This window comes from Anabas testudineus, chromosome 5 (genome assembly GCF_900324465.2).
Source record: "Anabas testudineus chromosome 5, fAnaTes1.2, whole genome shotgun sequence".
In the NCBI taxonomy this organism is placed as follows: domain Eukaryota; kingdom Metazoa; phylum Chordata; class Actinopteri; order Anabantiformes; family Anabantidae; genus Anabas; species Anabas testudineus.
The window spans coordinates 17,996,050-18,023,780 of record NC_046614.1 but is presented as its reverse complement, the minus strand read 5'-3'; the positions used below and the strand labels follow the sequence as shown (position 1 = coordinate 18,023,780).

General features: G+C 40.5%; 1 protein-coding gene across 1 annotated transcript; it reads left to right on the top strand.

Moving 5' to 3' along the window:
• Positions 1-810: 810 nt before the first annotated feature.
• snta1 (syntrophin, alpha 1) lies at positions 811-26,667 on the top strand. The gene is made up of 8 exons (XM_026346598.1): positions 811-1,168; positions 6,400-6,585; positions 21,448-21,643; positions 21,891-22,080; positions 22,357-22,487; positions 22,783-22,979; positions 24,456-24,643; positions 25,164-26,667. The coding sequence occupies exons 1-8, from the start codon at positions 886-888 to the stop codon at positions 25,254-25,256; spliced, it is 1,464 nt and encodes a 487-aa protein (XP_026202383.1). The 5' UTR covers positions 811-885; the 3' UTR covers positions 25,257-26,667.
• Positions 26,668-27,731: the final 1,064 nt, after the last annotated feature.

Below are 27,731 nucleotides of genomic sequence, written 5' to 3'. Positions count from 1 at the left end.
CTTGGCATTTATTACACATGCTTTGTCTCTTTAAGTCTTTCTCATCACTTTTGGAAGTTGGTGGTTTGATCTCTGGGTACAGATTCAGCTTTATCAATACTCATTTAATGCCCACTGAAGGGGGAGTCTGTGTCTTATTGTCCTTTATAGTTTTCTTTTTACTAAAACATCTTGCCGCTTATTGATCACTGGGTTTATTTTCTACAAGCAGATTAGCTGCTACGGTCCAAACTTGTCTTAAAGATAAAATTAGCCTGGAAGTTTTTTTTTTTTTTTTTTTCTTTGATGGTGGAAACTAAATCTAGATTATACATTATACTTTTTTTAAGATGACAGATTTTAGAATAACATCAATAGACATCTTCAGAGTTCAAGCTGACTGCGGTTCATGGATTTCATGCTTGATGTGAGTAGTGTTTGTGAACTTGGTGGGAGCACTATGGGTGAATCTTCTTCATGACACAGGGTCTGTGTGTAGTCGCTGCGACTCTGGCTCAGTTGGGCACTTTGCAAATTAGATCTTTGCTGTAATCTGCTGCGTTCAATGCACTAGAAATAAATATGTAAATGAATCAAAAATCATGTGTGACTCAAGCGCACGTAGTCCATTAATGGACGGACTCCACATGAAGCTCTTTGAACTTTAAGAGTGTGTGTGTGTGTGTGTGTGTGTGTGTCAGCGCCACTGGCATCACACCACCCTCAATTAACTTTGCCTCTTACTAGTGGATAAACCTCTTTGGGGGCGGAAAAAGTCGAGAGAGAAGAGAAATGTGTGTGTGTGTGTGTGTGTGTGTGTGTGTGCCCCCTTCCCCAGCCCTCCGCCCCCCTATCTCTTTACAGGACTGCCAGCCCGTCTAGAGTTATTCCAGGAATGCGTTGAACATGGCTGCCGCGATGAAGGCGCAGAAAACGGGACTGCTGGAACTTCGAGTGACCGTGGATCGATGGATCCGGGTGTTGGCCACACTTACCGAGGACACGCTCACCGTGAATCCCGGGGAGAGTGCCGAAGAGCCCGCAAAGCCCAACCCGACCCCGGCTGGTGCTATAAACGGAGACCCCCCGAACCTCAGTTCGTCCCCGGTCCCGGAAACCATCACCAACGTGAAGCGCACCGTGCGAGTGACCAAGCAAGATGTTGGAGGACTCGGAATCAGCATCAAAGGTAAGATCTGTTTAAAGAAACGACAGAAACGATCATGACAGACAACTTTATAAACGACGGAGTCACTGAACACAAGTTTTCAGTGGGAGTTTCAGCAGCTTCAGGCGGCGACGCAGAGAAAACAGCCGTCGACTTGCGTCCTAACAAAAATCCCTCTAATGTGCCATGAATTCCACTTTCCCCCTGCGTGTTGTCAAAACACATTCTTCCTCGTATTGTAACACATTTAAGGCTGTTGTTAGCACAGGAAACAAAACTGACAGCTGTGATTATCTCCAAGCTGTGCGTCTCCTCGACATGTCCGAGCCCCACCGTCTCCAAGGTTGGCGATTAGTTAACATCGTGGAGGAGTTTGAGAGTTTGTCCTCACAGAAGCAGCCACACGTTTGATTTCGTTAAGGTCTAGGGATTTGTGGTTTGAAAAAGTTCTCCTGGATAAAATCAGTGCATGTTTCTTCACAGGAAACTTGAGTTTGATGTGTTTCTGGGTCAAATGGAGAAAACTTGCTTCTGACAGCTTCACAAAAACATATCAAGTGTTGTCAACTTTGTTTTCTTTGACTTATTTTTTTAAAAAGAATGTGATTGAAAGCTATGTCTGTGTGGACACAGGAGTAAATCCATAACTTTTTTCATACAATAGTTGTCTAAAAGATCTGAAAGTCTGCAATTGAATGAACAAACGCCTGAGATGTGCACAGACCCCCCGCTGCTGCACATCAAGGTAACACCAGTGTTACTCCACAAAAAAAAAAAAGGTTGTGGCCCCTCTTTATCTTTCAAGACAGGTTTACATACCTGAGCTGTGTACTGATAACCTTTACCTTGTCCTGTTTCCTCGACTTGCGGCAACAGGCTCCTATCTCAGCGGTGATCTCAGAGTGATGTAGACTGAGAGGGTTGAGCATTTGGAAACTATGTAAATACAGAACAGAAAACTACTGTGGTTTGATAGATTCAAACCCACATCATCGTCTCTACTTATAATTCTTGCTACTTTATGAGGCCCTTTGCATCTTTATATCACTTCATATTAATTTTCCTGTCGTCCACGCTACATGGTGAAGTTGGGATCTTTCTTTGTCACTCACTCTTGGTTGGGACTGATGCACAATCACTGGATCACCTGGATTCAGACGTGTGTGTGTGTGTGTGCAGCATGTGTGTGAGCACTGTGTTTGAACTTAATTGCATGTGAGTAAACTCACCTCCTGACTGCCTTCACTGACAACTTATCACCTGGCCACAGGGCTCATTTGATGGATAGCTGTGCCCTCGCATCATTGTCCTGTTGCGAAGACCGCTTGGCATTATAGCTGCTGGTGACATGTTCAACAACAAAGCCAGTGCTTAATGACATAAATGCAATGTCCATCTCAGTGGAAATGGACGCTTTGAAAATCCGACAGCATGTTATTAACAAAACAACATCGTAGTTGGCGCCCTGCTGGCTTGACATTGGCGTGATGATGGTTGTTCAACAACAGCAAAGGAGAGTGACAGGAAGACAGAAGGAGAGCGGCACAGAGAGCAAGCCATAGGTGAAACTGGGCGAAAGAGGTCAAGGATTAGAATAGTGTGTCAATGAAACAGTCTGGAGCAAATGAAAGATCAGGGAAAGGTTGTTGTGGGCTAGCTGACACCACATTGTGAACAGCTGAGAGGAGCAGCCCACAGTAGGCTGTTGTCATTGGCCAGGGATGAAAGCTATGTGGCTGGGAGTGGAGTACTCCACTAGTGTTAATTTTAGGGAGCCCACCCCAGCTTGCAGAGAAGCATGGATGCAGTCAACCTTTACTCTCACATGTCTAAATTTAAGATGAGAGACTTGGAGGCCAGGCTCCACGTCTGTAGACAGGAGGGCTGTGCTTCTGCAGTCGAGCAGCTACATGGGCGTGAGCTTGGTTGGCTTAGTGTGCCGCAGTGAAAGTGATGCTGATTTAGAGTTTGACATTAAGCAAATGATGAACAGTGTCACAGTGACATTGTCTTTTTTTGTCCCGATGTGTTCTAACCCACTTATATATACTGATAATGTCACATTTCTTTTGGGGGTGGGGGGGGTGTCATTGTCTTCAGTTATGTTGTCACAGACCCGCTCACATCCTCACATATTTTTGTCAGTCATCTAGGCTCAGATGCACTATTATGTAACAACTCTATTATTAAAATCTATTATTCTCTCCTTGTGTGGCTCTGCTCGTTCATCAGGAATATGTAGCTGCATTAATTAGAAGTCTTGTGCTAAATCTGCTTCCTGTTGTTTGTTTCGGCGCTCATTAGCATTGCATGCATCGCAGCAGATGAAGTATGATGAAGTGCTGATCGTGCTGAATTCTTTGAAAGCTGCATTATCACAGCAAACACATTGTTAGCACAAAATTACCTAATTAGGTACATGTCACTTTTGTATAAACCAATAACATTAATTTACCTGTCATGGGTAGCTCCCGGTGGCTCCACCCCACCTTCAGCGCTGCCACCCACCTGTCAGCTGAGTGACAGGCTGCCAGCTGGAGGGTGCTAAAGTGTGTTTGGCATGAAAAGTTGAAGGAAGGAAGGTGGGGAGGATTAAGGGTTAGAAAGGGGTGGGAGTGGCCGACATATTGACAGTAGCTTTTCCTACATGATGTCAAGAATGTTTATTCAGTAGTCTTCATGAAATGAATTTAAGACTGGAAATAAATAGTGTGAAGAAATATATAAAGATGGAAAATAGGTACTGCGTGTTGCCACTTGCCGACTGTCACTTCCTTGGTTCACAAAGGTCAGACTTAAGAGTGCAGTTGTTGAACGTAGAAGGTGAAAAAGACATTTCAACCACTCCTTACAGCAAAGTCATTTTGTCTTCTTATCAATTCAGATGACTACTTACTGCGCAAACGTGCCTACATCCTGTGGTGATGATGCCAAGTCGACACCGATGTCACCACCATCCTGTAGCAAACACTCTATTAGTTGGGTTTCCGTACTTGGAATAATAGCATGTCACGTTTAATGAGGCTGAAAGGTCACTGACCATATCGTGCCCTGGCTGTCATGTTGAAGTCCACAAGATCTTACATCCACTCTGCATCAGTGAGTTTTCAGTTCAGATTATTTTGTTCTTGGATCAACCATCCAGCAGCAGTGTGATATGTACGGCATTCTAGTTTTTGACGTTGTTTTCCAATTTTGAAAATGTTCAGTGTTCAATTTAGTGCAAATCAGAATGCATTTATTTACTTTAAAAAAAGGATAGTTAATGTTGCGTTCTGCCTCACAGACTCACTAGTCAGTAAGTGCAGGATGCCAAGTTTTAATGCTGTAAAACCTACATACAATACAGATAATACAAATTGAAAGTCAGCAGTCTGTATACTATTAGTAGTATTGTAGTGCAGAGAGTGGCGAGTATAGAGCGAAGTCATTTGCTAGAGCTTTTATGGTCGTGCACATTGAGGGAAAAGGTAACCTGAAGGTTAAAGAAGCAACTTGTGACTGGTGGGTATTCAAATGTAATCCTCAAACCAGCTGGGGGGCTGAGTAAGCATTACACTGATATACGCTACCCTAACATGTTTCTGTGTTAATTACTGATACTGATCAATGCCTTGCTAAAAAGTATAGAAACACTAGAACAAACTCAACACAGCATTGTACTTTACTTACCTACCACAGTAGCTTAAACTATAAGCAATGGTCCACAGATGATATTTTAGCTTTGGTCTGCTAGGAGTGGGGGTAGAATAGTTTAATAGGGTGGTTTTCAGTAACTTGGGTCCTGAGTGGAAACTGTTCTGTCCCAGTTGAGACATGAATTGAATCATATGGAGACACACCAAGGACATTTGTTCATAGTCTTGGCTTGCAGCGTTGTGGCCAACACCCTGGTCATAGTGTTTGGTTCTTGTGTGACTATGTCAACGCAAAACAGTCAAAAGAACTTGTGACTTCATCTTTTCAGAGTGTTGAGCACTGGCTAAACCTGCGTCTGTGAGGTAGAGTGGAACTGTGAGCTGTCTTCTGTTCAGGGTATATGTTGAATATGAATATATGAATTTCTGACTTTCTTGTAAACAAACAAAAAGTACATTTACATTCAGTGATACTCACAAGACCAAAACAGCAGGATAGTGTCGAGCCCGTATATTATGTCACCCGCGTGCACATTTGTGCATGTGCATCATCCTACGTGTGACAGCACAAGGACAAAGCAATAAAAAAAAAAAACAGCTCCATGGAACGATTAGAGGTCAGAACCCCATAGGTTACAGTTAACTCTTGGTCAACATGACTCTGATTATTCTTTTCTCTCTGACAGTCACAGTTACACTTTGCCTCACAGATGCATGCACACTTCTGATGTTAACATTACCATGTACTGTTTAATTGCACTGTACAGAACCTTACATGGTCTGTAGAATGGGGACTTCTGCAAGTCGTGCCTACTTCTGTATCATCTTTTAAAACAGTTCTTCATTATAGTAAAGGTTTAACACAAGTTGACAGTTTTCAGATTCTGACATACATCGATGAAGGCTCTTTCTCACCTAATCTCTACTGAAATTTCTGTCAACACTTCATGATTCAGAAAGTGAGTTAGTGCAGGGCATCGCCTCACTAATACTCAGTCATGCAGTAAACATCTATCTGATGCCACAGTGCGGTCAAGTAGCTGGTAAATCCCCCTTTCTTAAACTTGATTGGCATAGTGGTTGTCGTGCATAGTAAAAGCTGGTGCTTTTTATTAAGACCACTAGGATGTGGGAAGGAGGAGACGGTACATGAGATAAATCCCAAGAAATCACCCAAAGGAAACAACCTTTGAAAGATGTATTTAAAATTAATTAAATGTAATCCTCTTTCAGATAATTTCTCACTAGCCTAAAGGCCAGAGTCCAGCTGCCAGCTGACGTTAATGACGATATTTCTCATGAAGAGTGGAAGCCCATAGCAAGAGGCAGATCCATCAGCTTTTTAGCTGACCTTCATTTAACGAGTGCAAGAAAGGGAGGGAGTGCAAGAGATAGGAAAGTTAGAGCATGATGGCACTCAGTGCTGTCGGTCTCTGTCCTCATATGCTCTTTCACTTTAGTTCTGGCGACTGAAGTTAGCTTAAATGCTCAACTATGAGGAGTACAGTGGTTGAAATCAAAATGAGTGTCGCATGAAGGCCGTTACATGTGACACTTTGAAACAAAATGATCCTGAAGCAACATTTATAAAGATTTTTCCCTCTTGTCGTGCAGGTGGGAAGGAAAACAAAATGCCAATCCTCATCTCCAAAATCTTTAAGGGCCTCGCTGCTGACCAGACTGAGGCTCTTTATGTGGGTGATGCCATACTGTTCGTCAATGGTTATGACTTACGCGACGCCACGCACGATGAGGCTGTGCAAGCTCTGAAGAAAACTGGCAAAGAAGTCATCCTTGAAGGTAAGATGTTTTTCATTTCTGCTAGATGCAGTGTTTCCTTCATTCCCTTTATTTTGCAGTTCTGTAGAGTGACATGAGACTACAAGACACAGTTGCAAATTATGCCATAACTACTGAGTCTCCATTGCATGATAAAGAATCACTTCATACATATCAATATATTCAATATATTCAAAACAGTATAATCCTCCGAGCAGACAGAATACAATTCCAGCTCTACTACACAGCTGCAGTAAATATATACTGTAGATGGAAATGATGGGAAGTTTTGAGACCTTGATGTAGTTTGATTTTAGTTTCTCCTGCACTTTTTGTTATTTTTTCTTCAAAGAGCCACATATGATAAGCCGAGAGAGACGATTCGTTAAATCAAAACTTTGATCATTGTTCCACGGAAACATCCAAATAATGAGTTGAACTGAAAGAGCAAAAGAAAACCAAAGAAGAATATTGTTGTGTCTCACACCTCTGATCGTCCCAGCATGCTAATAAACTGTGTTCAAACACTTCTGACACTGATAGACTCTTAAAAGTTCATGTCAGAACGGAGAACTGTAGAGAGCTTATGGGGTAAGACCTGCTGTGCATAGGAATGCCTGCAGTGGAGTCAGCAGGTGTTTTTCTTCCCTCTAACTCATCCACATTACCTTTAAGAGCCAATATAATATATAATATATGTGTGTCTCTCTGTCCTTTCCTGTTTCATTCGAACAGTTGTTTGTTGGGTGCGTTTGTGCATGCATATCAATGTTACCATGAAGCATCGCTCCACTGGTAACTGCGAAATTTAGAATCTGAGATGTGATCTTCAGAACCAAGGAAACGTATTAAAAACAATCTTTCCTCTTGCTAACTGGTTGCATCACAGGAATTTTGCACAGACACACACACAAAAAAAAAAAATCTCCCACCAAGCTGACTTCAAGCAACTGGCTTGAACTGTGAATCTTATTTGGTACAAAAGCACGGAGCGTCAAAACACAATGGTTTTTGATGTTTCATACTGGGTGTGCTTTCATCAGAAATTGTGAAACTTGACACATTTTATGTTTTGCTTTTATTGTTGTTTTGTCCTGATCAGTATGGTCTCCAGATTATGTGTTTTGAGAGAGAATTCACCCAAAGAGGAACTAAGTTATGTTTATTGGTGTGATTTGAACAGACGCCTCAGACCCAGGTGCTTACGATGTTTGAATGATTCCAGGTAATAAGCTACAGGAAATAAGAGTTTGGTGCATGAAACATTACAAAAACCTTCTGTTAGAGGAACATGGAAGTCAGAGTTGCCAGTTCTTCATATGACAGCTTTTGACTGGGCTAACTTTCACAGTGCTCTAGCGTAAGAACGTTCAGTCAGTGGAGCAGATACAGCTGGAGCTACAGCCGAGGGAAATCATTGCAAATCCCGCTCCTGCCTTACTTGTCCATAGTCAGGCAGAAAAGTGTTGCTATCAGACATCTCAACCAGTGCCGCTCTGTGATCCGTCATCTCAGGAATCATTTCATGGGTTCCTCTCTACCCCCCACCCCCTTTCAACCCAGAGGACTTGATAAAAGAGTGAGGAGACGAAAGAGGCTTGAAGGCTCACTGAGGGGAGATGGGTGTGTGAGTGTGTGTATCTGAGTGACTGTGTAATTTTTGATGTGTTGCCATTCCTTCGCTTGTGTTTGTGTGTGTCTGTCTGACCTGGAGATGGCAGGACTGCGGGATGCATATCAGTAGCAAGAAGCTCTGGAGCATTTTGAGGGAATAGAGGAAATAAAGAATGAAGGTTTCTGTTCAACTATTGAGGGCGTTGAGTTCTCCAGCTGCAGTTTTTTGGATGCTGAATGTATTTCAAGACAATTTGTGCCTCATAAAAATACTTGTGAATACATATGACACGAAGTTCAAATACAATGTTTATTTCAGTTTTGGCATTTTATCAAGATACAGAGAAACACAGTCAGTCAGAAACGAACCCCTTCTTGGCACCACTGCAGTGTTAAAGGTCAGGGTAACAGCCTTTCTTAGATGTGCACAGTAACAAACAAGCCACCACTGTTCTGCTCAAGGCAGTTTTCATCACTCTGTGAAATTCATAACATAGACGGCCTTGACTGAGATCAAGGAGAAACTGCCTCCCATCACATTAAAATATCTGGAATATGTGAACAATAGCACTTGAATCTGTCAGATAAGTATTTTCTCAACATGTAAGGGAGCTACATTAGAAGCCTGGTTGGCATTAGGGACTTTTTTTTAACTCTATTAGAAATCAAGTAAGGAATAATTTGTAATAGTTTACTCAGATTAATTTTAAATGTAATTGTTGCTGCAGCACACACAAGGTATTAAAGCTGAGCTCTGCCTCATACCTGCAGCAGTATAATCACAGCAGTACTGCAGATTTCTATCAGTGTGTGTACTGACTAAAAGGTTGTCTTTAAAGTGTCTTGGTGCATGAGATTAGGACCAGAATTGTGTTTAATAAGGGTTGAGAGTCTTTAAATGCAAGTGGCAGAGCTAGAAATAGTTTTTCCATTGTTCAGTTTAGAGATTTTTAATAAAAATTATTTTAACATCCTATATAGTTCCTTAGCAGCCATCAACAAAGAGAGGGGTCAGGGCAGCTCCCAGGTGTAAGTGTGAATTTATATTTGCAAAAACTCACCATAAATAGGAATTTGTGTATAGTCAGTCTGTCAGTCTATCGGAAGACAGCCACAGCCTTCGCATGTGTCCCCAGAAGGATGCCCTCTGTTGCGCCTTAGATCAAACTGGTGATGGAATAATCAAAGTGTGTGTGAGAAAGGAACAGTAAACACACAAGAGGGTCAGATAAATATAATAAACCAGATGAAACCATAAAACCACAGCTGCCTTTATTTCCTCCCAGCGACATTTACAGCCTGACTATGTGCGTTTGCGTAGGGGTGTGCAAGCACATGTGCTGTGTCCATAAGTGTGTTTGTGTGTGTGTTTTAATAGAAAGCAATGTCCTGCATCTTAAAGTGTGTCTGTGTGTGTGTAAAAGTGAAAAGAGAAAGGAAGAGGATGGAGAAGAGCGGTGCATAGGTCAGCCTCGAATTTTCCAGTAACACCTGAATGTGCCTTTATAATGGCGTCTTTGAGTTTCTGTCACAATAAATGGGGTGATCTAAATGTCAGGTCTATGAAGGGTGTAGTGTGAACCCATCATGAAACAGTTGGGTGTAACTTTAAGGAGTGAAAATCAACAAATATGAAATAAGTAAGAAATTAGGATGCAAGATAAAGAGACTATATCCTGAAGGGACTGGATGAGCAGCAAAGCGCTGGTCTGTGAACTGCCCCACTGCCTTCGAGCCTATTTTAATTTGGATTCTATTTTCACCCAAAAAGCATCCATCATTGACACTTGCAAGGCATGAAAGGGTACATTCCACCACTGCATGAAGAAACCATGGAGCTAGGAAACCATGTGTGTCTGTGCAGGAAAGAAAGGGTTGGGAGTAAGGCTAGTTCGGTGGTAAAGCTGTTCCCCGGGCAACCGTGGTCTGACATAAAAGCACACACATGCACAAAGTAGGTATTCACCCGCATTCTGTGTGTGTGTAAAGTGGGGAAGAAGGATAAGTCGGCAGCAGAGGACAGGTCAGGCCACAGAGACAAGTGTGAATGTGGGGAGGCAGATAGTGTGTGTGTGTGAGTGTGTGTGCGCATGTACAGAGGACAGACGTTTGTCAGGGTGTGTGTAGTATGTAGAAAAAATCATCAAGTAATATTAGTCTTTACATCAGCAATATTTACTACTTCCACTAACCCAGTGAGCCAGGTCCAGGCTCCGTGTGATCCACAGTCAGTGAGCTACGGAGCATGTGAGGCCTATTCCGAAACCCATGACGTTAATGAGTGACTCTGTAAACGCTGTAGCACAACAACCCCATTAATGTACCAGTTAGGATTACTGGTGGCATACCTGACCTTGACGTTTTGAGCTTAAAGGTATGGTGTGTTTGTAGTAAACTGGTTTTGATTACACACTACATCTGAACGCTCAAAAAAAAAACCTGCCATTGTAGAGAGGGACAATATGTTCAGTCAAATGGGGACAGTGTTGCCCTCTCAGAATGTTATCGGTGGTATTGCACTAATTTGTGTGGAAGTAGTGGAACTAGTATGCAAAGAATAAAAGCATGTTAATTTGTTTATTAAATATTCTGAATCGGGCACTTGACATGTAAAGCTGATCAGGGGCTAAATGTCTTCAGAATGCAAAATATACTATGACTTTGTACATTAATGAAGGTATAGGCAATTGATCTGATTTGCACAGTGCAGTACTGATTGCTGATCTTACATTTCTGAAATATTAGAACAATATTGTACATATCATAATAATTTGATGTATTATTATAACGTATTGTGAACAGTCTTGGCTTGAAGGTCTTGTTCCTTGTATTCATGTCCGTTTTTATACTTGGCAATGGTGTGAGTTTGTCATCCTGAGTTTCAGCAGAATTTACTTGGCTGTCCAGAGGGACATCATTTTCTGAGTGTCCATGGGAATGTGTGCGTGTACAAGAGAGAATGAGGGGCAGAGTGAGGGAAGGACACTGTGCTCTGCCAAGACATTTCTGAACACTGCTGGTTCTGTCTTCCCTGTCCTTTTCATTAAAGTAGTTGTGCTCAGACCCAGTGTGCACACACATGGATTAAGTGGGCTTAGTTATGGAAGCTATATGGTTCCTGTCTTCCCTTGTCTAAAACTTTTTTTAAGCAGGGGGCATACGTGTTTTGGACATGTGCTGTCTGCTGTATCAAGTCTCGTGATTTCTGTCAGCTGGGCTGTTTGCCAATGTTTAAGCATCAGATAATGTTTGATTTTTTTTTTTCCAGTGTGAATGTCACAATCAAATTAAAGCCAAATTAAGATAAAAGCAGTGTTTACATGTGATTCTCTCAGGCAGATTAGTACTTTTAGCACTTTGCAAAACAGGGAAGTAAAATATTAAATGGGCTCACAAATGTGATCACTGTTATGTTCAGAATGTGCTGCTTGATATAAACCTTGTTTTAAAGTGTGTTCAAAGTTAATGCTTTAATTTTGAAGTTCCTCTTTTTACATTGACGTGCGACAGGTGATGCAAATCAAACAGGGTAAGTGGCACAGACACAGATGTAGATCACACAGAGAGGCCGTTCAGAAGCAGTTCAGCAAGCACACATCACTACAAGTCCTTCTTTAAACTGAATACTTTCACCCCCATAATGTTAATCTTACTGATTTTTAATTTGTGACTTGATACTGTGCCGCTGCCTATAATGTAGACATCACCGAAAGCTTTGTTGTGCAACGAATCGAGCCTCTCTATCTGATCTGCTTCTATTTTTAGTTGATTGCTCATTGATTTGAATCACCTGCTCTATCCACTATATAGGTCACCTAAAACACCTTGTCGGGTTTCTTTATCCTTAACAAAACAGTATGTGTTGAAACACAGACGTGCCTCATCAAAAGTAAAGATTTAATCAGTCATGGCTGTGCAGGCTTTTCCTTTATCTGATGGTTAGCTGTACATCAGCACCTTTTTACAATATGTGTGCAGTTTTTGTTTTTAGTCACTGTGGTTCCTCAATATCACATTCTAGGGACCAATAGATAACTATGAGAGGAAAACTCTGAGTCACCGTGTTGTCTGAGTACTGAGTGCTACTAATATGAGGTCCCAGTGAACACTGATTGCACTTTTCTATACATTAATAAATGTGACTACGAATAATTTCCTCTACATCTAAGTGCATTGATTCTCGCTTTTAAAACTGTCAGAATGGGAAACATTCAATATGCACAAGCAGGGCTGTGTTTCACAAGTGTAAAGTGTCTGGGATGGGCTTAGATTTGGAGAGCTTCATTTGTGCCTGTGGAGAGTGTTAGCTGTAGGATGCTTTGTCAGCAATCTCAACAAGAGCTAACCTCAAACCTAATCTCTCTGACACACACGCGCACCGCCTGTGTTTCTCCCTGAATCTAAACCTCTTTCTGACTGCATAGATACTCTTTTACTTTTGGTTATATACTATAGGTAGTCCATTAAAGATCATCATAATATTAAAACAAATATTGTTGGAATATTAATACAGGGACGAACAGCGCAGCCCTCCAGAAGGGTGAAGAGTGCAGACGTGCAACTTGAATTACACTTTGCTTTGAGGGCTAAAACTCATTTTCTATCTACAAATCAGCCTTTTCAAGGACGTATATGAATATAAGTTCTCCAAAGAAGATACATACCATACAGTCTTTTTATGCTAGGCCTGAAGCAATACATACCCCCGTCCTATATTTCGGCATCGATTAAAGTCTGGTTAACTGAGTGATTTATGAAATATGATGACTTTAGGCACTTCAGGGTTTAGAGCTCCTTACTGGCACACAGCATGCTGCTGGGTCAAACTGTGCACCATTCAGTCCGTTCAGTTTCTGTTACTGAAGCAATTTACTGTATGTCTCAGTCCGGTGTCTCAGTTCACTATTCATACACTTATAATTTTGCACACTTGCATGCTACTTTTACTTTTCCTGCTAGAACCAGAGGATGGCCCATGTCCCCAGCCAGGCAGGCAGTCGGGGATGCAAGTGAGATTTTCTTAATTTACAGTTTCCATCTGGAAATTCTCAGGTGGGTGCCCAGTCAGAAGTGAGAGTTAGTGTTCCTGTGTTTTTAATGTGTTCATCTGGTGGGCGGCAGTGGCCAAAGCAGCAGCAAACGGCAGCAGCACACAGCACGGCACCGTGGTTTAGAGTGTTCCTCCAAGTAGCTTTTTTTATTTGAAAGTATTCGGAAATATAAAGATGTGTTTTACTGGGAGAGAAAAGCGATTTTCACATGTACTATTATTCTTTGTCCTAATCTGTCAGTATTTCTTTTGTAAATTACTGTTCGGGATTAAGGATTTTTTCCAAAGATCGCTCAGACAGCTTGTTATGCTGGAGTGATGCTCACTGGTGTGTCTTTTACCACAGTGGATTAGCTTGTTGTCTTTGCCCCATTGCTTGCCTTGCTGAAATTGATTATAGTGAAAAGTCTTTTCAAACGTGCCTGGTCGTATCTCTTTCACAATGTTGCTGTGCTATCTGTGAGATTAAACAACTTCTGTAAGTGGAAGAGTCCAATATTCCAGTGTGGACCTTATCAGATCAGATAAGGAGGGTTTACTGATGAGCCTGTGCAAAATTAAGTTTCTCAAGTATATATTTTTTTAAAGTGATACTTTTTGTGATGTGTTAGGGAAGTTATTAATGCCTGGACTCAATCAGTGTTCATACCGGAGCTGTGTGGATGATTTGAGGAACATTTAAGCAAGCTGAATCACATCATAACTGCCTACACTTATCTACAGTTGTGCCAAAGACATGAATGTACTTCATCACCTAATTAAAACCTTCTGGCTCCTGCACATGTGACAGAATAATTATTACTTTAAAAATAAACCTTTCCCCTGTGGCGTGAATGAATCCCTCACCCTACATCTCTCTAGCTTCTTGCTACCTATTGGATCTTTGTTCTCAGTGCTTAATTTGCCTTATATTAGTTTTTAACACTTAAGAGGTACATTTGAGATGCACCGATGCACGCACAGTGCTATGATGTATAGTCCATGTAGCATGAGTTAATTGAGGGACAATATGAAATTCAGTTTAGTGGCTGTTCTTTCAGTTCAGTGATCCAGGGTAAAATCATTTAGAGAGAAAACATCTTTTTTCTTGTATTATTCTTTCGTGTGAGATGAGTGAAGTTGTTTGGGAAACCGAGGAACGAGTGAGCAGTCATGAATACTCATTCATTCCTGGAAAGTAATGTGGAAAGAAATGCTGTGATTTAGCTGCCTGTACATTTTCCAGTGTGCCGTGGCAGACAGAAAAATGGCTGGAAAGTCTTTCCTCTGCTTACATTTCCACCACTGCACGTTTGATGCCAACGCACATAAATGGACTTGGACATTCACATGTGAAAATTAAATGTAACTTCATATTAAAGAGGCTGCATTTCTTTCATTGTGGTTAGATATACTTTTTTTCACTAGAGAACTAGATAACATGATGTGGTTTCCTGTTTTTCCCTTAAAAAAAGAACCTTTAGGATCCATACCCAGAGTGTGTGTATGTATATACCCAGAATCAGAATCTGGGTCAAGTTGTTGTGTTGAAAATATTTTTTAGTTTTATTGTGGTTTACTTTGTTTAGGTTTGGGTCTTCTCAGGACATGAAGGTGCATGTTGTTATTGACAATGCTTCTGGCAATGATAAATACCCCCACCTTCCCATCTGGAGCTCCAGTTCTCTAAAGTAAACACTCAAGTGTAGCTATCTCTCAGAAAAGTCTCTAACATTTCTACTTTTCTTGCTGCAGACTTTCTGTGCTTTATTCTAAGCCAAGTTATTTAGAAAGTTATGGCACATTTACAGTATCTGTGGATATATGGCTAGTCTTGCTCTTCTGTAGCATCTGTCCATATGTGTGATAAACGTAACAGAATATGGCACATCAACATAGTCGCTGTGTGTGTGTGTGTGTTTTACTGTAGCTGTTTTTGTCCTGTGTCTCTCCTGTATCCCTGTGAAACCTCTAACTCTCTGCACACAAAGCTTGGTTACTTTTCCTTCAGAGCTACTGGTCTGTAAGGACATTGTGCTTAGACCGGTAGCGAGAATGGATTAACCCACAAAATAGCATAGCTTTATTAAAGCACAACTCTCCCTCAGGCCCTTTCTCCCTCTGTGAACCCCACAGCCCTGAGCTGGTGCCCCTGGAAAAAGGGGTGGCCCCATCTTTGTGCCAATCTCTCACTTTATTACAGGCTTCAGCTCCACTGAACCATCTCATAGTATTGTGCAGAATCTGCATGTTGAGGGATGGGGGTAGTAGACACTGGAGGGTCTGTGCAAAAATGAGTTAATACATATTTACATAAACACACAAATAAAAAGAATAAACGAGCTAATGAGCTTTTCAGCTTTTCTGGAAACTGCTGACCAACCAACCTTCTCTTACGTGTTTACTTGTACCAATGAATTTTTGAAATGGCTATTTTCATATGTACTAACACTTGCACACAATCTTATCACTACACCATCCAGATTTCCTTAAAAGGCCAATGCTATTTAAAACCATGAGGCATATAGTATGTTCAATGTCTGTTATCAATGGCAGTAAACTGTAAACTTACAGCGAGTGAGTCTTTTGAATCACCGAGCACATATACGTATACCGTTTTCTTCTATTTCAGGGAGGAAACTGATTTCCAAAAAAGGAAAGTAAAGTCAAAACGTCTGAAGTCTAACTTCTATTTCACCCTGTTCTTGTCCTCTGCCAGATCCTGTTCACGTTTCCTTCACATTCACTTTGTTGAATTAGGATAATTAACTCTCCTGACACACTATGCAAAGTAATCAAATCTGTGCTTTGGCACTCTGTGAATTAGTAAAGTAAAGTCTGATTCAGTGCGCTGTGCTCTGACCTCTCTCGCTCCCTCAGCCTCTCTCATACCTTACACCCCGAGGCTGGCATTTATCCATGGTTTTAATAAGTTGTACTGCGAGAATGTTGAATTTATCCAATCAGAACAGGGTTGATCTTCTTCAGCTGACTGATGCTGGTGGGAACAAACCACAAGCGACACTGGGGATGCATAAACCCAATATTGATTTATGGAGCATGAGCTGACAGAGATCACTAAATAGAAGAATGGCCGTACATATCATTGCATGTTGTATCCCACTTTATCTGCCAACACAACTCTGTTTGCATGAAATCTATAAACTAGAACTGGCACCTTCTAATATTCAGCACACAATCCACATGTCAGCTCTCGCAAAACAAGTTAAATTGGTCACAAGTGGTCTCAGTAACTTTTTTCCCCCCTCTTGACCTCATTGTACTGAATGGAAACAGCTAGCGTTCTTCGTATTTTGCACAGTTATTTATGCTGTTTGGTCCCAAGACATCTTTTATCGGTGGTGGTGTTACATTGGGACATTCTTTGCCTGACATGGTTCACAAAGCCAACAGCATGCTTCAGAGGTTGCTGACTGGCCAGTGACATTCCAGCTGCTCCCACAGTAACCAGTGGTGCGTGGAGGAGGGGCTGGCATTTAACTTTAGAGCACTGTGTAGTGTAAGTAGTGCAAGCAACCATTTTTTTTTTTTTTTTTTTTTGAGGAAGTTAATGACTGCCAAAGACAACAACCTGCTATTTTCTTATGTTGTGTATGGATAGAGACATAGACATGTGATCATGCATGATCAACATAATTGCAAGGATTGACTGAGCACAGTTTTAAACTTCAGATTTTCCGGGGAAACTGGAAAAGGAAGAGTTTTAACACAGTAAATGGTGTCAAAAGTGAATTGACTGAAAATGCCTGGTCAGGATTTGTGAGGTTCAATGTAAAGACTTGAGCAGGGGAAGCTTAGTGGATTCTGAAGAAGCAAAGAAACTCCTCATACACACGCATGCACACACTACAAAAGTAGTTTCACTAGCTGCCAGAGAAGCTAAAGTAATAACAGTGCCATCTCAGCTAATTTTAGCTCTGTATTGAATGTGCCGCCACTGGTGTTCATGGCAACACTTCTGAGTTTAGCTGTTTGTTGGGTTATTCTGTATTGCCCGTCTCACTTTTTCTCCTCTTCTCTTACTCTCAGTCTTCATTTTCTTCCTGTGTCTCTCTTTTTATGATGTTCGTATCTTTCCTCCTCCCTCTTCCATTCCCCGTCTCTCCCTTCCTCTTGCTCTCTCCCTCTTTCTCCTCTCCTTTTTATTCACCACTCAGTTTGAAAGCTATCTCATCCGATTTGTTGTACGGGGCCACAGCTAATGCCTGGCATTTCTAATCTGGGTAAGATGAATGCAGTCATTTCTACATAGCTTTTTGGAAAATTGTAAATCCTTTTTACAAAGTAAAATGTACTTATGCCTGTTAAAATTGGTGTTTTGTCACTGATTATAACTGTACTGTAGTTTGTGCGGCATGAAACAGACATAAACTCAGTCTTACATAATCACGAGTAATGATCACTAAGAATAGAACTCTTGTTTACGTTCCAGACCCATACTTATGCTCTTTCTACCAACTTTCTGTCAATCTAATCCACCCCCATCCTTAGCCTCAGTCCATAAACATACCCATCACTGTGATCGATCAGTATGGTAGCAGGTAGGGATATGTATGATTAATATATCGTAAATTAATTTACATTAATATTTAATTCAATAAAATAATTGACGTGTTGAAGGTTGGGGGTTGCTGGGTAATGCTAAGGTCTATGTCATGGCTTATCTGCCTAGAGTCAGTTGTGCAGCTGCTGCGAAAAACACTGACAGAAAGTTTAAAAACTGCAGTTTAATGCAGAGTGCAGGATCGGAGACCAGGGATTTGATTAAAGGACACCAACAGGAATGAAATTAACCGGGGCTGACTTCCTGAAGGCAATTAACCACAGAGGTGCCACAGGTATGTTGGAATAACTGAGACAAAACCAACTCACAAATTACCATCGAAGACATAACTGAGTGGCAGCACAGTCCTCAGTGTGGTTACATGTTAATGAAGTCTGCAGCATAAAGTCGTTAAGATGCCATGAAGTTATGGTCTGGCAGCTGTCCGATTAAACTAGCTCTGTGAGGCTTTATTAGCAGAGGCTGGGAGCTGAGTGTCAGTCAGCAGAGAGCATTTAGGACCTATATGTGACTGTGACATTATTGTGAGCATTTGAAGCGTCGCAGGACTTCCATATGAAACGGTAACATCAGTAGTCATTTTCAATATGTTTTTCATTCTCAGTCTTGTGGCCCTAACCTGCAATATTGAGATTGACCACATCAATTTTGAATAGCCTTGGTCCAGCAACAAGGAAGCAGTTGGTTACCCCAATGGTGCAAACATCAGTGGGTTGGCACAGGAACAAATGGGCAGAATCTCATTACCATGAAACATTACATGTGCAAGTTGATAACGGCTTCAAAGCCGTAGCTGGTGCATATTAGTTGATACATATTCCCAGTCTACATATTCCCAGTACATTTAGTTATGTCTACAGATACAGGACACTTTTTTTCTTGGTGCATTGTGCTGATTTAGAAACCCAACTAGCACTCCAGTTCTGTGTTAAAGACCTGAGCTTGGGTAAAAAAATGTAATTCCAGTACGAATAAGATACTTTTGATTTGAAACAAAAACAAGACAAATCTTTTCCTGTTATTATCCATCTTTTTTCATCTATGCCGTAGAAACACAAATAGCCTTAATATAATTTCTCTAAGTATTCGGCAAAACCAGGTCGAATCATAACATTTTGGACCCATTACTTTGTATGTTTATGTCAAACTGACACCAACACTTGTAAATGTGCATCCCAGGAAGCTGTCCCAATACACCCTATATGAAGAGGACACTGTTAAAGCAGCAAAGATGGAGGGATTGGGAGTGAGAGAGAGTGAGGCAGTATGTGAGGTTTGAAGTTATTGTCTTCATTGTTTCTTTATAGATTTCAGAAAATTTTCTGATGACAGAATTGTAGTTTTGAAATACTAAAACAATCCACTTCCTAAAACTGAAAAGGAATTGACCTCATTTCTGAAAAGAGGGAGAGAGTCATTTGAGACATAAGAATAAAGAGTTGAAAAGAGAGAGATGCTTGCAACTGAACTGAAGCCCCTCTATGCTTAGTAGTTTTCAGCATTTAGGTCATGTCCTTTTTCACAACATAACCCCTCATGTACTTTAATACCTAAAAACTCAGTCTGTTTTAAAATGTTGGCAACATGTTCAGAAAATATCCTGAGACATGTTTCTCCATAAAAGGTTTTTTCGCTGCAGTTTGCATGCTTGGACCACACAACAGAATTTTGCCGAACTCTTCCTGTGCTCTTGAAGCAACAGTTCACACTGAAAACATACTTGTATATTATTGTGAAGAAGGGCTGGTGGATGGTTTAATGCTGTCCCTCTGCACAAAGCATGAGATTATATAAGAACTGTCTCCACCCCTGCTCATCATGTGCAGTGCTTCTTCTCATGGGTTAGTAGCCAGTTGTGTGAATGCTGACGAAGTCAACGTGAAACCTTTTCCACAAAGACATCTATACATGTGTGGATGAAAAAATAAGTGGGGAAAATATCTGGCAGGATCTTTACAGTGAATGAGGAGTAGATGTGCTCGGTCTTCTCAAACACTCTCCAGACTGAGCCTTCTATAACTTCACACCTTTTGTTTTATCAGCAAGTCACTGAAGAATAAAAATCAGAATTGCAAGTGGGCTGTATTGAGATATAATAGAAAGGGACACCACACTGATTCATTGTTCAATGTTAACTAATTCACTGTATGACTGACTTGCTGACTGGGACTCTACAGTACTTTGGGAATAGTGGAAGCCCCCTCTATCACTCCTGTTGTCCTGCGCTGTGACCCCTCTACTTGCGCTCTGAGTACACACCTCTTGTACTGTGCAAGAAGAGCACTTCACACTCCCCCAGTGAAACCAGAGCTCTGCCTTCAGCCTTCAGCCTCATGCCTTGCCATGTCCTCTGGGCTATTTTTACTCCAGCAGTGGATAGCTCTGCCAAATCCATACCCCGGCCTACTGGACTGGAGCTGAGGCCATGTGTTTATGTGTGTGAAGTGTGGGTGGGTGTGTGTGTGTAGGTGTATGCGCTTACATAGGTGTGTGAGTGGTAAAATCGCTTTGGAAAAGAGTCACAGAGCACACAGAATAGGCTGTAATCACAATTAATTTAGCACCAGTTTGGACTCACTGGACCCCACTAAAGACATGAAATTATGGGGGCACCATGGCTTGAGGGTCACAACGCTTTTTTTGAGTCTTAGCATAGACCTTTGTTGCCTATTTCTCTTCTTCGTTTCCATCGTATCCAATGTTGTTGCACAGTATAACAAAGCCTGCAAACAGCCAGTTTTAGTTTATTTGAATTCAGGGCCACACGGATACTGGGTATGGTTTGGTTAGCAACAAAATAAAATAACAAAGGACAAAATGAGTCTCAAACTTAAGAGGTAGAATTTATATAAATATGAAGTACTAGATACAATACAATATACCAAATAGATTTGGTATATTTTTGTTGAGTGAGGATATAAACAAACCTTTTGAGAATTATTTTATAAATTACGATACAATACAGTGTGCTCATTGGAGGGGGAAAAAAATTTCAGTACAAAACATGGTGCAATTAGACAATTGAATAGTGCAATTTATAGGTTGACACAGCACATTACATGAATACACAGTAAAAAAAAATCAGTATACAAGCTAAAACAAAACTTATGCAGATTGTAAATCTAATATGAAATTTTTAAGGTGTTTAGAATTTGGGTCGTGAGTTCCCCAACTCCAGCTGTGCTTGTTCACCCATGCCACAGTGTCGGTACACAGCTGGAGAAAATCACATCCACTCTCTGCCTCCAGCTGGTGCTCATGATATGCAGCAAAAATAACAATAGCAACAATAATAAACTACAAGTGAGCTGTAGTTTTATCATTATTATTTTTAGTAAATCGTGTTGTCAGGACATTTTTGTAACGATAGAATATGTAATTCAAGTGGTTATGTTAGAAAAATGTTTTCTCTTCACAGAAGTGCATGATGGCATCTGTATAATAACTGAGGAATCAGCTAAGTGACAGAATTTACAGATGGATTCCTGCATCTTTTTGAAGCAGCTCTCAAGTGCTGTGACACTTTTCAACCCATAACCCCGAATCCACACGCTTCACATTTCACTTATCACTCGTCTCTTGCTGCTCTGTCCTCTTGTCTGCCGTTCGTTTTTTATCTGCACTAATTCTCTCGCGCTCTCTCCCTCTGCTTCAGTGAAGTACATCAAGGAGATGTCAGCCTTCTTCAAGAGCTCTGGGTCCCCTGGGGCCGCCCTCCCGTGGGATTCTCCCCCCTCGACACCTCAGAGGGCCACCGAGCTCTCCCCTGCTGAGGTAAAGGAGCCCCGCAGTATTCCGCTGAAGATGTGTCAGGTGTCACGAAAACAGTGCCCCCCGGACACAGAAAACAGGTACTGCACGTGACAGTTAATCTAGCTGACAGATCCCAGCATGAAAATAACAAAATGCTTTAGAGGGAATAGTGTAAGAGCCCATCTCGCTCACATATTCTCTTTGTTAATATCTGAAACTACCTCATCACCCTCCAGCTCTTCTTTTGTTGTGATGTGTCTTTTATTTCTCTAACTGCCCCGTTTTTTTTTCTCCCCACTTACTTGATGTCTTCCTGCTTTCTTCTCCTCTCATATCTTCTGCCAGATATTTCGAAGTGATTTCGTCCAATAGAAAGAACTCTGTTTTCCTGCGGGCAAAAGATCCAGCCATGGCCCAGTCCTGGTACAATGCCATACAGGCTGGGGCAGCCAGCCTTTTACCGCGGGTGAAGGAGGAGATGAAGAGCATGCAGCCTGGCATGGAGGTCAAACATCTGGGCTGGATTACAGAGCAGGTACATGAGAAAACAGGCACACTGTACATGGTGAATACAGAACAGACGGAGTTCAGTGTCTATGAAGATTCTTTGTCATCCAGGTGACGATATCTGGATGTTGAGTCACTGCAACTGGACCTTTTTAGTCATTATTGTGATTTGTTCTGTTTGCCATGGAGCTAAAAACAGTTTTCCCATACAGCATCATGTGATATACACTACATTTACAAATGTACCATGCATGATAATTGTGCATGTAAAGCCGTTTTTCACTCCTGTTATATAAATGTGCAGGTGACTCAGGGTCCAGAGAAGCCCGTACTGGCTGTATTGACTGACAGAGACCTGCTCTTGTATTCGTCCTTGCCCGAAAGCAAAGAGAGCCTCAGCAGTCCCATCAAGAGTCACCCACTCATCACTACCAGGTTCATATGAACTGAATTGTCTTTACGTGCCATCACTCTGTTTTCTTCCTTATTTACTAAAACACAGTTGTCTAATGTAACACATTAGCTTATTTTAGTCAAGTCAGTGTCCAAATCCTTCTTCCTATATCTGGACTATTGGACATTTTGCCGCACACCATCACTTTAACTTTAGTGAAACCAGAATTCTCTCATGTACACTTTCACCTCTTTGCAGTCGAAACGTGTATATTTTCCGACTCTTAATTACTTTTTTGCTCACTCGTATTCTTGTCATACTTCCCTTCGCCTTTAGACTGGTTCACTCTGGCCCAGGAAAAACTTCTCCTCTCCTTGATTCTGAGCTGTCATTTGGCCTGCGTTCAGGCACCAAGCAAGGCGTGGAGACCCATGTGTTCAGAGTGGATTCTGCCAAGGAGCTGTCCACCTGGACTCATCTGCTGGTGGAGGGATGCCACAGTGCCGCTGAGCTCGTCAAGGAGGTCACCACGGGTACAGATACAGAGATTCTATAACTTCCATTTCTCTTTTAATGCTTGCGGCGCACTTCCTCCACCTACAGTGGAAAAAATTCACATTTTATTTTAAGTATGTTGTTGTTGAAGATGGCACAACCAGTTCACTTCAAGGTTTTACTCCCACTAGGGTCACCCCATGAAAAAAAAAAAAGTATCTGTTGATGGTACTGCATGCTGCTTTTGATGAATTCAGTAAATGTTCTCTAATCACCATTGTGTTGTGTGTTTATAGTACACAAGAGGATTCTGGGATGCGAGCTATGCAAATCCATGTTGCAGTGGTTGCCTCTAATTGTAGTTCAGCATAACTTCCTCAGAGCTTATGTTGAAAATTATTAACTAAACAATAAATAATATTCTTGCACTAACATTTTAACTAGCTAACTTTCATGTAGGCACGTGGTTGTTTCCTTATATTACTTCTTTTATCACCCCAATTTAGTCTGTTAAGGGAGAAGCCATGATCTAATATGAATAGAGATTAGTGCCACAAAGAATTCAGTGCAGACCTTCTTCCACTCAAACTGACTGACAGGTCTTTTACACTGACAATTAATAGACAAGTAAATCATGGTTGTCTGTACTTTTGGACATCGTTGAAGGTTAGTTTTTTGTTTTCAAAAGTAATACAGTGCTTATATTATCTCTTTGGATAAGATCAAAAATGCAACATGGTGGTTCTTCTTCATGTGTGTCATCTCCTCAGATTGTTTGCATCTAACAATCATTGCTTTAGCATGTGGTTTCTATTCTGTAGACACATGCAAACATTCCAGGACATTATAGCAGCCTGTCTTGCAGCACAGGACGGCTCTTGATTTGATGATTTATTGTTCTTTAAACAATGATTTAGTGACTGTACTCTCCTGCAATATGTCCTTAATCTCTGCTGATTTATTCTGGCTCAAAGTTTATAAAAGTTTTTAATTAGGATTGTATAGTTTTGTGTACTTTTTTTTTTTTTTTTAAAGAAGTGCTTGAGAAGAGTAAAGTACAAAAAGTATACAACATCCCCAATAGTTTTACTTCAATGACTGTATTCAGTAAACAGTTCTGGAAACTTGGCAAGCTTGACTTGTGAGACAGTCACCAGTTTATAGATACTGCTTTGTGTTATTAAACGTATACAATGCCCTCTGCTGGTACTGTGAGGTAATGCAAAAACATTTTGTAGTACTGTAGTTTTAACTGGTTTAATCTTAGCACCACAATTAGGATGATTGCTCCAATAAATTAAGATTTAGCTCCGTTTATCTTTTCTTGTCAATAAGTATTAACAGAATTTTTTTTATTCCTTTTTTTTCCTCTCAGTGCATTAAGGTGTCACATTTATAGGATACAGCCAAGAATTCTGGGCTCTGTGTCAATGTTATAACACTAAGCTCACGCAGGAAATATGTAGTATAAATCTCTCTGTGTAACCCCTGTTTCTTTCTTTCAATCATGGCAGCCTGCAGTTGGAATGGGAAGGAGTGCACCCTGGGAGTGCACATCGATGACGGTTTCACGCTATTCACTGAAGAGATGGGCGTCAGGAAAAGTATTCTCCTCCAGCAACCCTTTGAGCGCCTAAGAATGTCTTCAGACGATGGAGTTCGCATGATGTTCCTTGACTTCGGGGGCCCAGAGGCTGAAATTGTAAGTTGCTTAGTCATCCTCGTTATGTTTATTTAATTTATTTGTTTATTTTTTATTACCATCACACATTTGAGCTGTTATATTGAATGTTCACTAGAATTGTTGCTATCAAACATGACATCTGGTGAAAGAGAGAAACGGCTTAAACTGATTTACACAGCAAAGGGAAACGTTGGTGTGGTACACCTTGCTGTTAAAGTCGCACTGTACAAGTAACAGAAAGCAACTGGTTAATGGGAAATGCAGTCAGCACCTTTTGTCTTGTATGTTTTAAATAAACAAATGAATCACAATTATCCTGACAAAATAACTTTAACACAAGGCCCCGGACACCACAGCTTTAAATATCATCCACTTAGAGACCTATAACTGAGTTCTACTTTGATTTTAATGGTTAAACAACAGACCAATATAAAGAAAAGACGTGCACCCACACTGTGATACAAAACTAATTTCCTTTCTTCTGGCTTTTCTTCTCTTTTTCTATTCCTTCTCTTCTGTTCTCTCTCTTTTCTTTCAGCAACTGGACCTCCACTGTTGCCCCAAGACCATAGTGTTCATCATCCACTCGTTCCTGTCTGCTAAAGTGAAGCGACTTGGCCTCCTGGCATGATAATGGTCGGCAATAGGAATATTCAATCACATAAACAGCCCAGATGACTCTGAAACACTAGAGGATGGAGGCCCAGGAAGATATGCTGACTAACCCCTTGTTTTCAGTCTTCCTAGGTCTCTAAAAAGATTACTTCTGGTCAGGCACCTGCTGGTTATTCTCGTGGAATAAACTGCAACACCGATGGACCTTTGTTGAACTTGTATTTGTAAAGAGAGGTTTTGACATATATGACATATGTCAAATCTCTCACAGTAGGACACTTCTAGATGTCAAACTGTGTGATTATGACAGCCTGCAGCATTACGTTTCTAAGCTTGAAGTCTCAACCATTATAGTTAGTTTTTTTTTTTCTCTCCCCATTGTTTTGTTTTGTTTCATGAGTCACAGCAAGCCTTTGTCACAAGCATCCTTTCATCCTTCAATCTTGGCTTTATGTGCTGTGAGCAATCATTATAGAAGTTATTTCATAAATGTCCTGATTGATGTTGGACAAACACCTCATTTATAAAGGCTTCTTCAGTGGAGTGACAGGATGACGTGACTGATCACTACATACTACATGATCAGTCGTCTGTACTCAACAAAGTACAGAACACAACTATAATGGCACAGTATGTTGCTTAAGCTGCTTTTATGCTGACTTGTTTTCATATAAGAAGCTTTTTTTTTTTTTTTTAAGATGACGTCCAAATGTTGAATCAAATATATTTTTCATTGGAGCTGACTTTATTTCTTCTCTAACTCACTGTGTTTATCAGTGAGCTCAAAATTAAGACATGACTAGCAGAGTTATGATATTACAAAAGATTTTGTTTATTGCATTTTGCTTAACTTCTAAATAAGATAAAAGCTTTCTAACAAATTTCCTAACAAAAAAGACACATACGCTGAATCTAGGCTCAGTCTGTCAGACTGTATGACTCTACAGTGAAATTTAATTTCAGTCCATGTTAAGTTTAAGAGAAATTATTGCCTCATAATTATTTCTTGATGGACAATAAACAGTTTGCTGGTCCAGCTAAGACGCTTCTCCTGTGTGGAGAAGCTGTTAAAGGAACATTTAGAGATTAGCTTCTAAATAAATCTATTTCACAGGCATATATTTTATATTATAGATATAGACGAACAGACTTCAGCAGAAGACTTTGACTGTTATTTTTTTCCCAGCATTTAATTGTGTTAATTACCAGATGGACAATGTTAAGTTGTTTAACATCACATTAAGTGTTTTTCTTTCACTTTGTGTAAACTGAACATCCACTTCTTGGGGACTTCACTCTATGTTCGACACTAAACAAACTAGTATTAATATATATTTAAACACTAAAACGTGTTTGCTTTCAAGAATAAAATGTATTGTATATTCTTATTTAAACAAAGGTGTGCCTTGAAGGGTTGGTTGTATATAAACCTGTAATAAACTTTGTTAACTTTTATTTTCTACTTTGAATGCGCTTTATTGACACATTATAACCATCTGTCTTAAGATTTCATTATTTCAATTTGCTTTACTAAAGACTAAATATGATCTTTACATTTAACTTGGGCTGCAAAATATCCAATTCCAAAATAGTTTTAGATACTCACAGTTTAATGGTTAAAACTGCATAAATATATATTTTATATGCTCTATAGGTCTATTAATTGCATATTTAGCTATTTAGCCTAGATGTTTCAAAACTACTTTTCAAACCAAGGTAGGCAGCTGGTTTATGTGAAAAGCACTGACAAACCCACTGTGCACTACCTGCTCAGCATCGGTCGACAAGCAAACAAGCAGGAGTTGGTGGTAGCCACTGCAACAAGTTTCTCTTGCAGGAGTTGGTAGAAAATAAATAAAACAAGTGCCAGTTCTGGATTTAAAATAATCTGAAATGAATCGGTGTTTCCTTTTTGCTGGATGTGTGAATAGGCTTGTTACCATCAACTTATCAGTGCTGTCATCAGTGTTGTGTTGTGCAGCTTGATCCACAGCCCCCGAATGAACAAGAACCACTCGTCCAGGTTTAAAGGTTTTGGTGTAAATCTACACACAGTAAAGAATCCCCAACAAAATAGTGTATTTTGAAGGATTGTTTGCCAGTATCTGTTCACCTGGAGTAAAGAAAATCAGTCAATTAGGTTAAAGGTTGTCCAGGTTAGGTGATATCTGTCTACATATATGAACTCTGTCACTGCTCATTTATTCTGCAAATGGAAACAAAGACATGCATTACATGGAGTGAAATGACTGTACCTGTAGTGACCCCAATTCCATGTGGAAAAAAGGATTTACAGCTGTGAATGAAAATGTATAGACATGCTTCTTATATATTTAACTGTCCAGGTCTTAAACTCTGACAGTCTTGTAAAGTCCTTTTTAAGTCAGCCCTAACACACTTCATATCCAGCTGCAAGTTTTAATATCACATTTCTTGGTCTTTAACAAGCTGTTCCACTGAGCTGTTTGACACAGCAGCTGTAGCCTTCAAC

Bases quoted from the DNA above. Each gene is read 5' to 3' on its own strand.
- snta1 (XM_026346598.1), top strand. From the start codon at position 886: ATGGCTGCCGCGATGAAGGCGCAGAAAACGGGACTGCTGGAACTTCGA. The intron at 22,980-24,455 runs GTACAGATACAG...CAATCATGGCAG, and splicing joins CGTCAAGGAGGTCACCACGG to CCTGCAGTTGGAATGGGAAG. The intron at 24,644-25,163 runs GTAAGTTGCTTA...CTTTTCTTTCAG, and splicing joins GGGGCCCAGAGGCTGAAATT to CAACTGGACCTCCACTGTTG.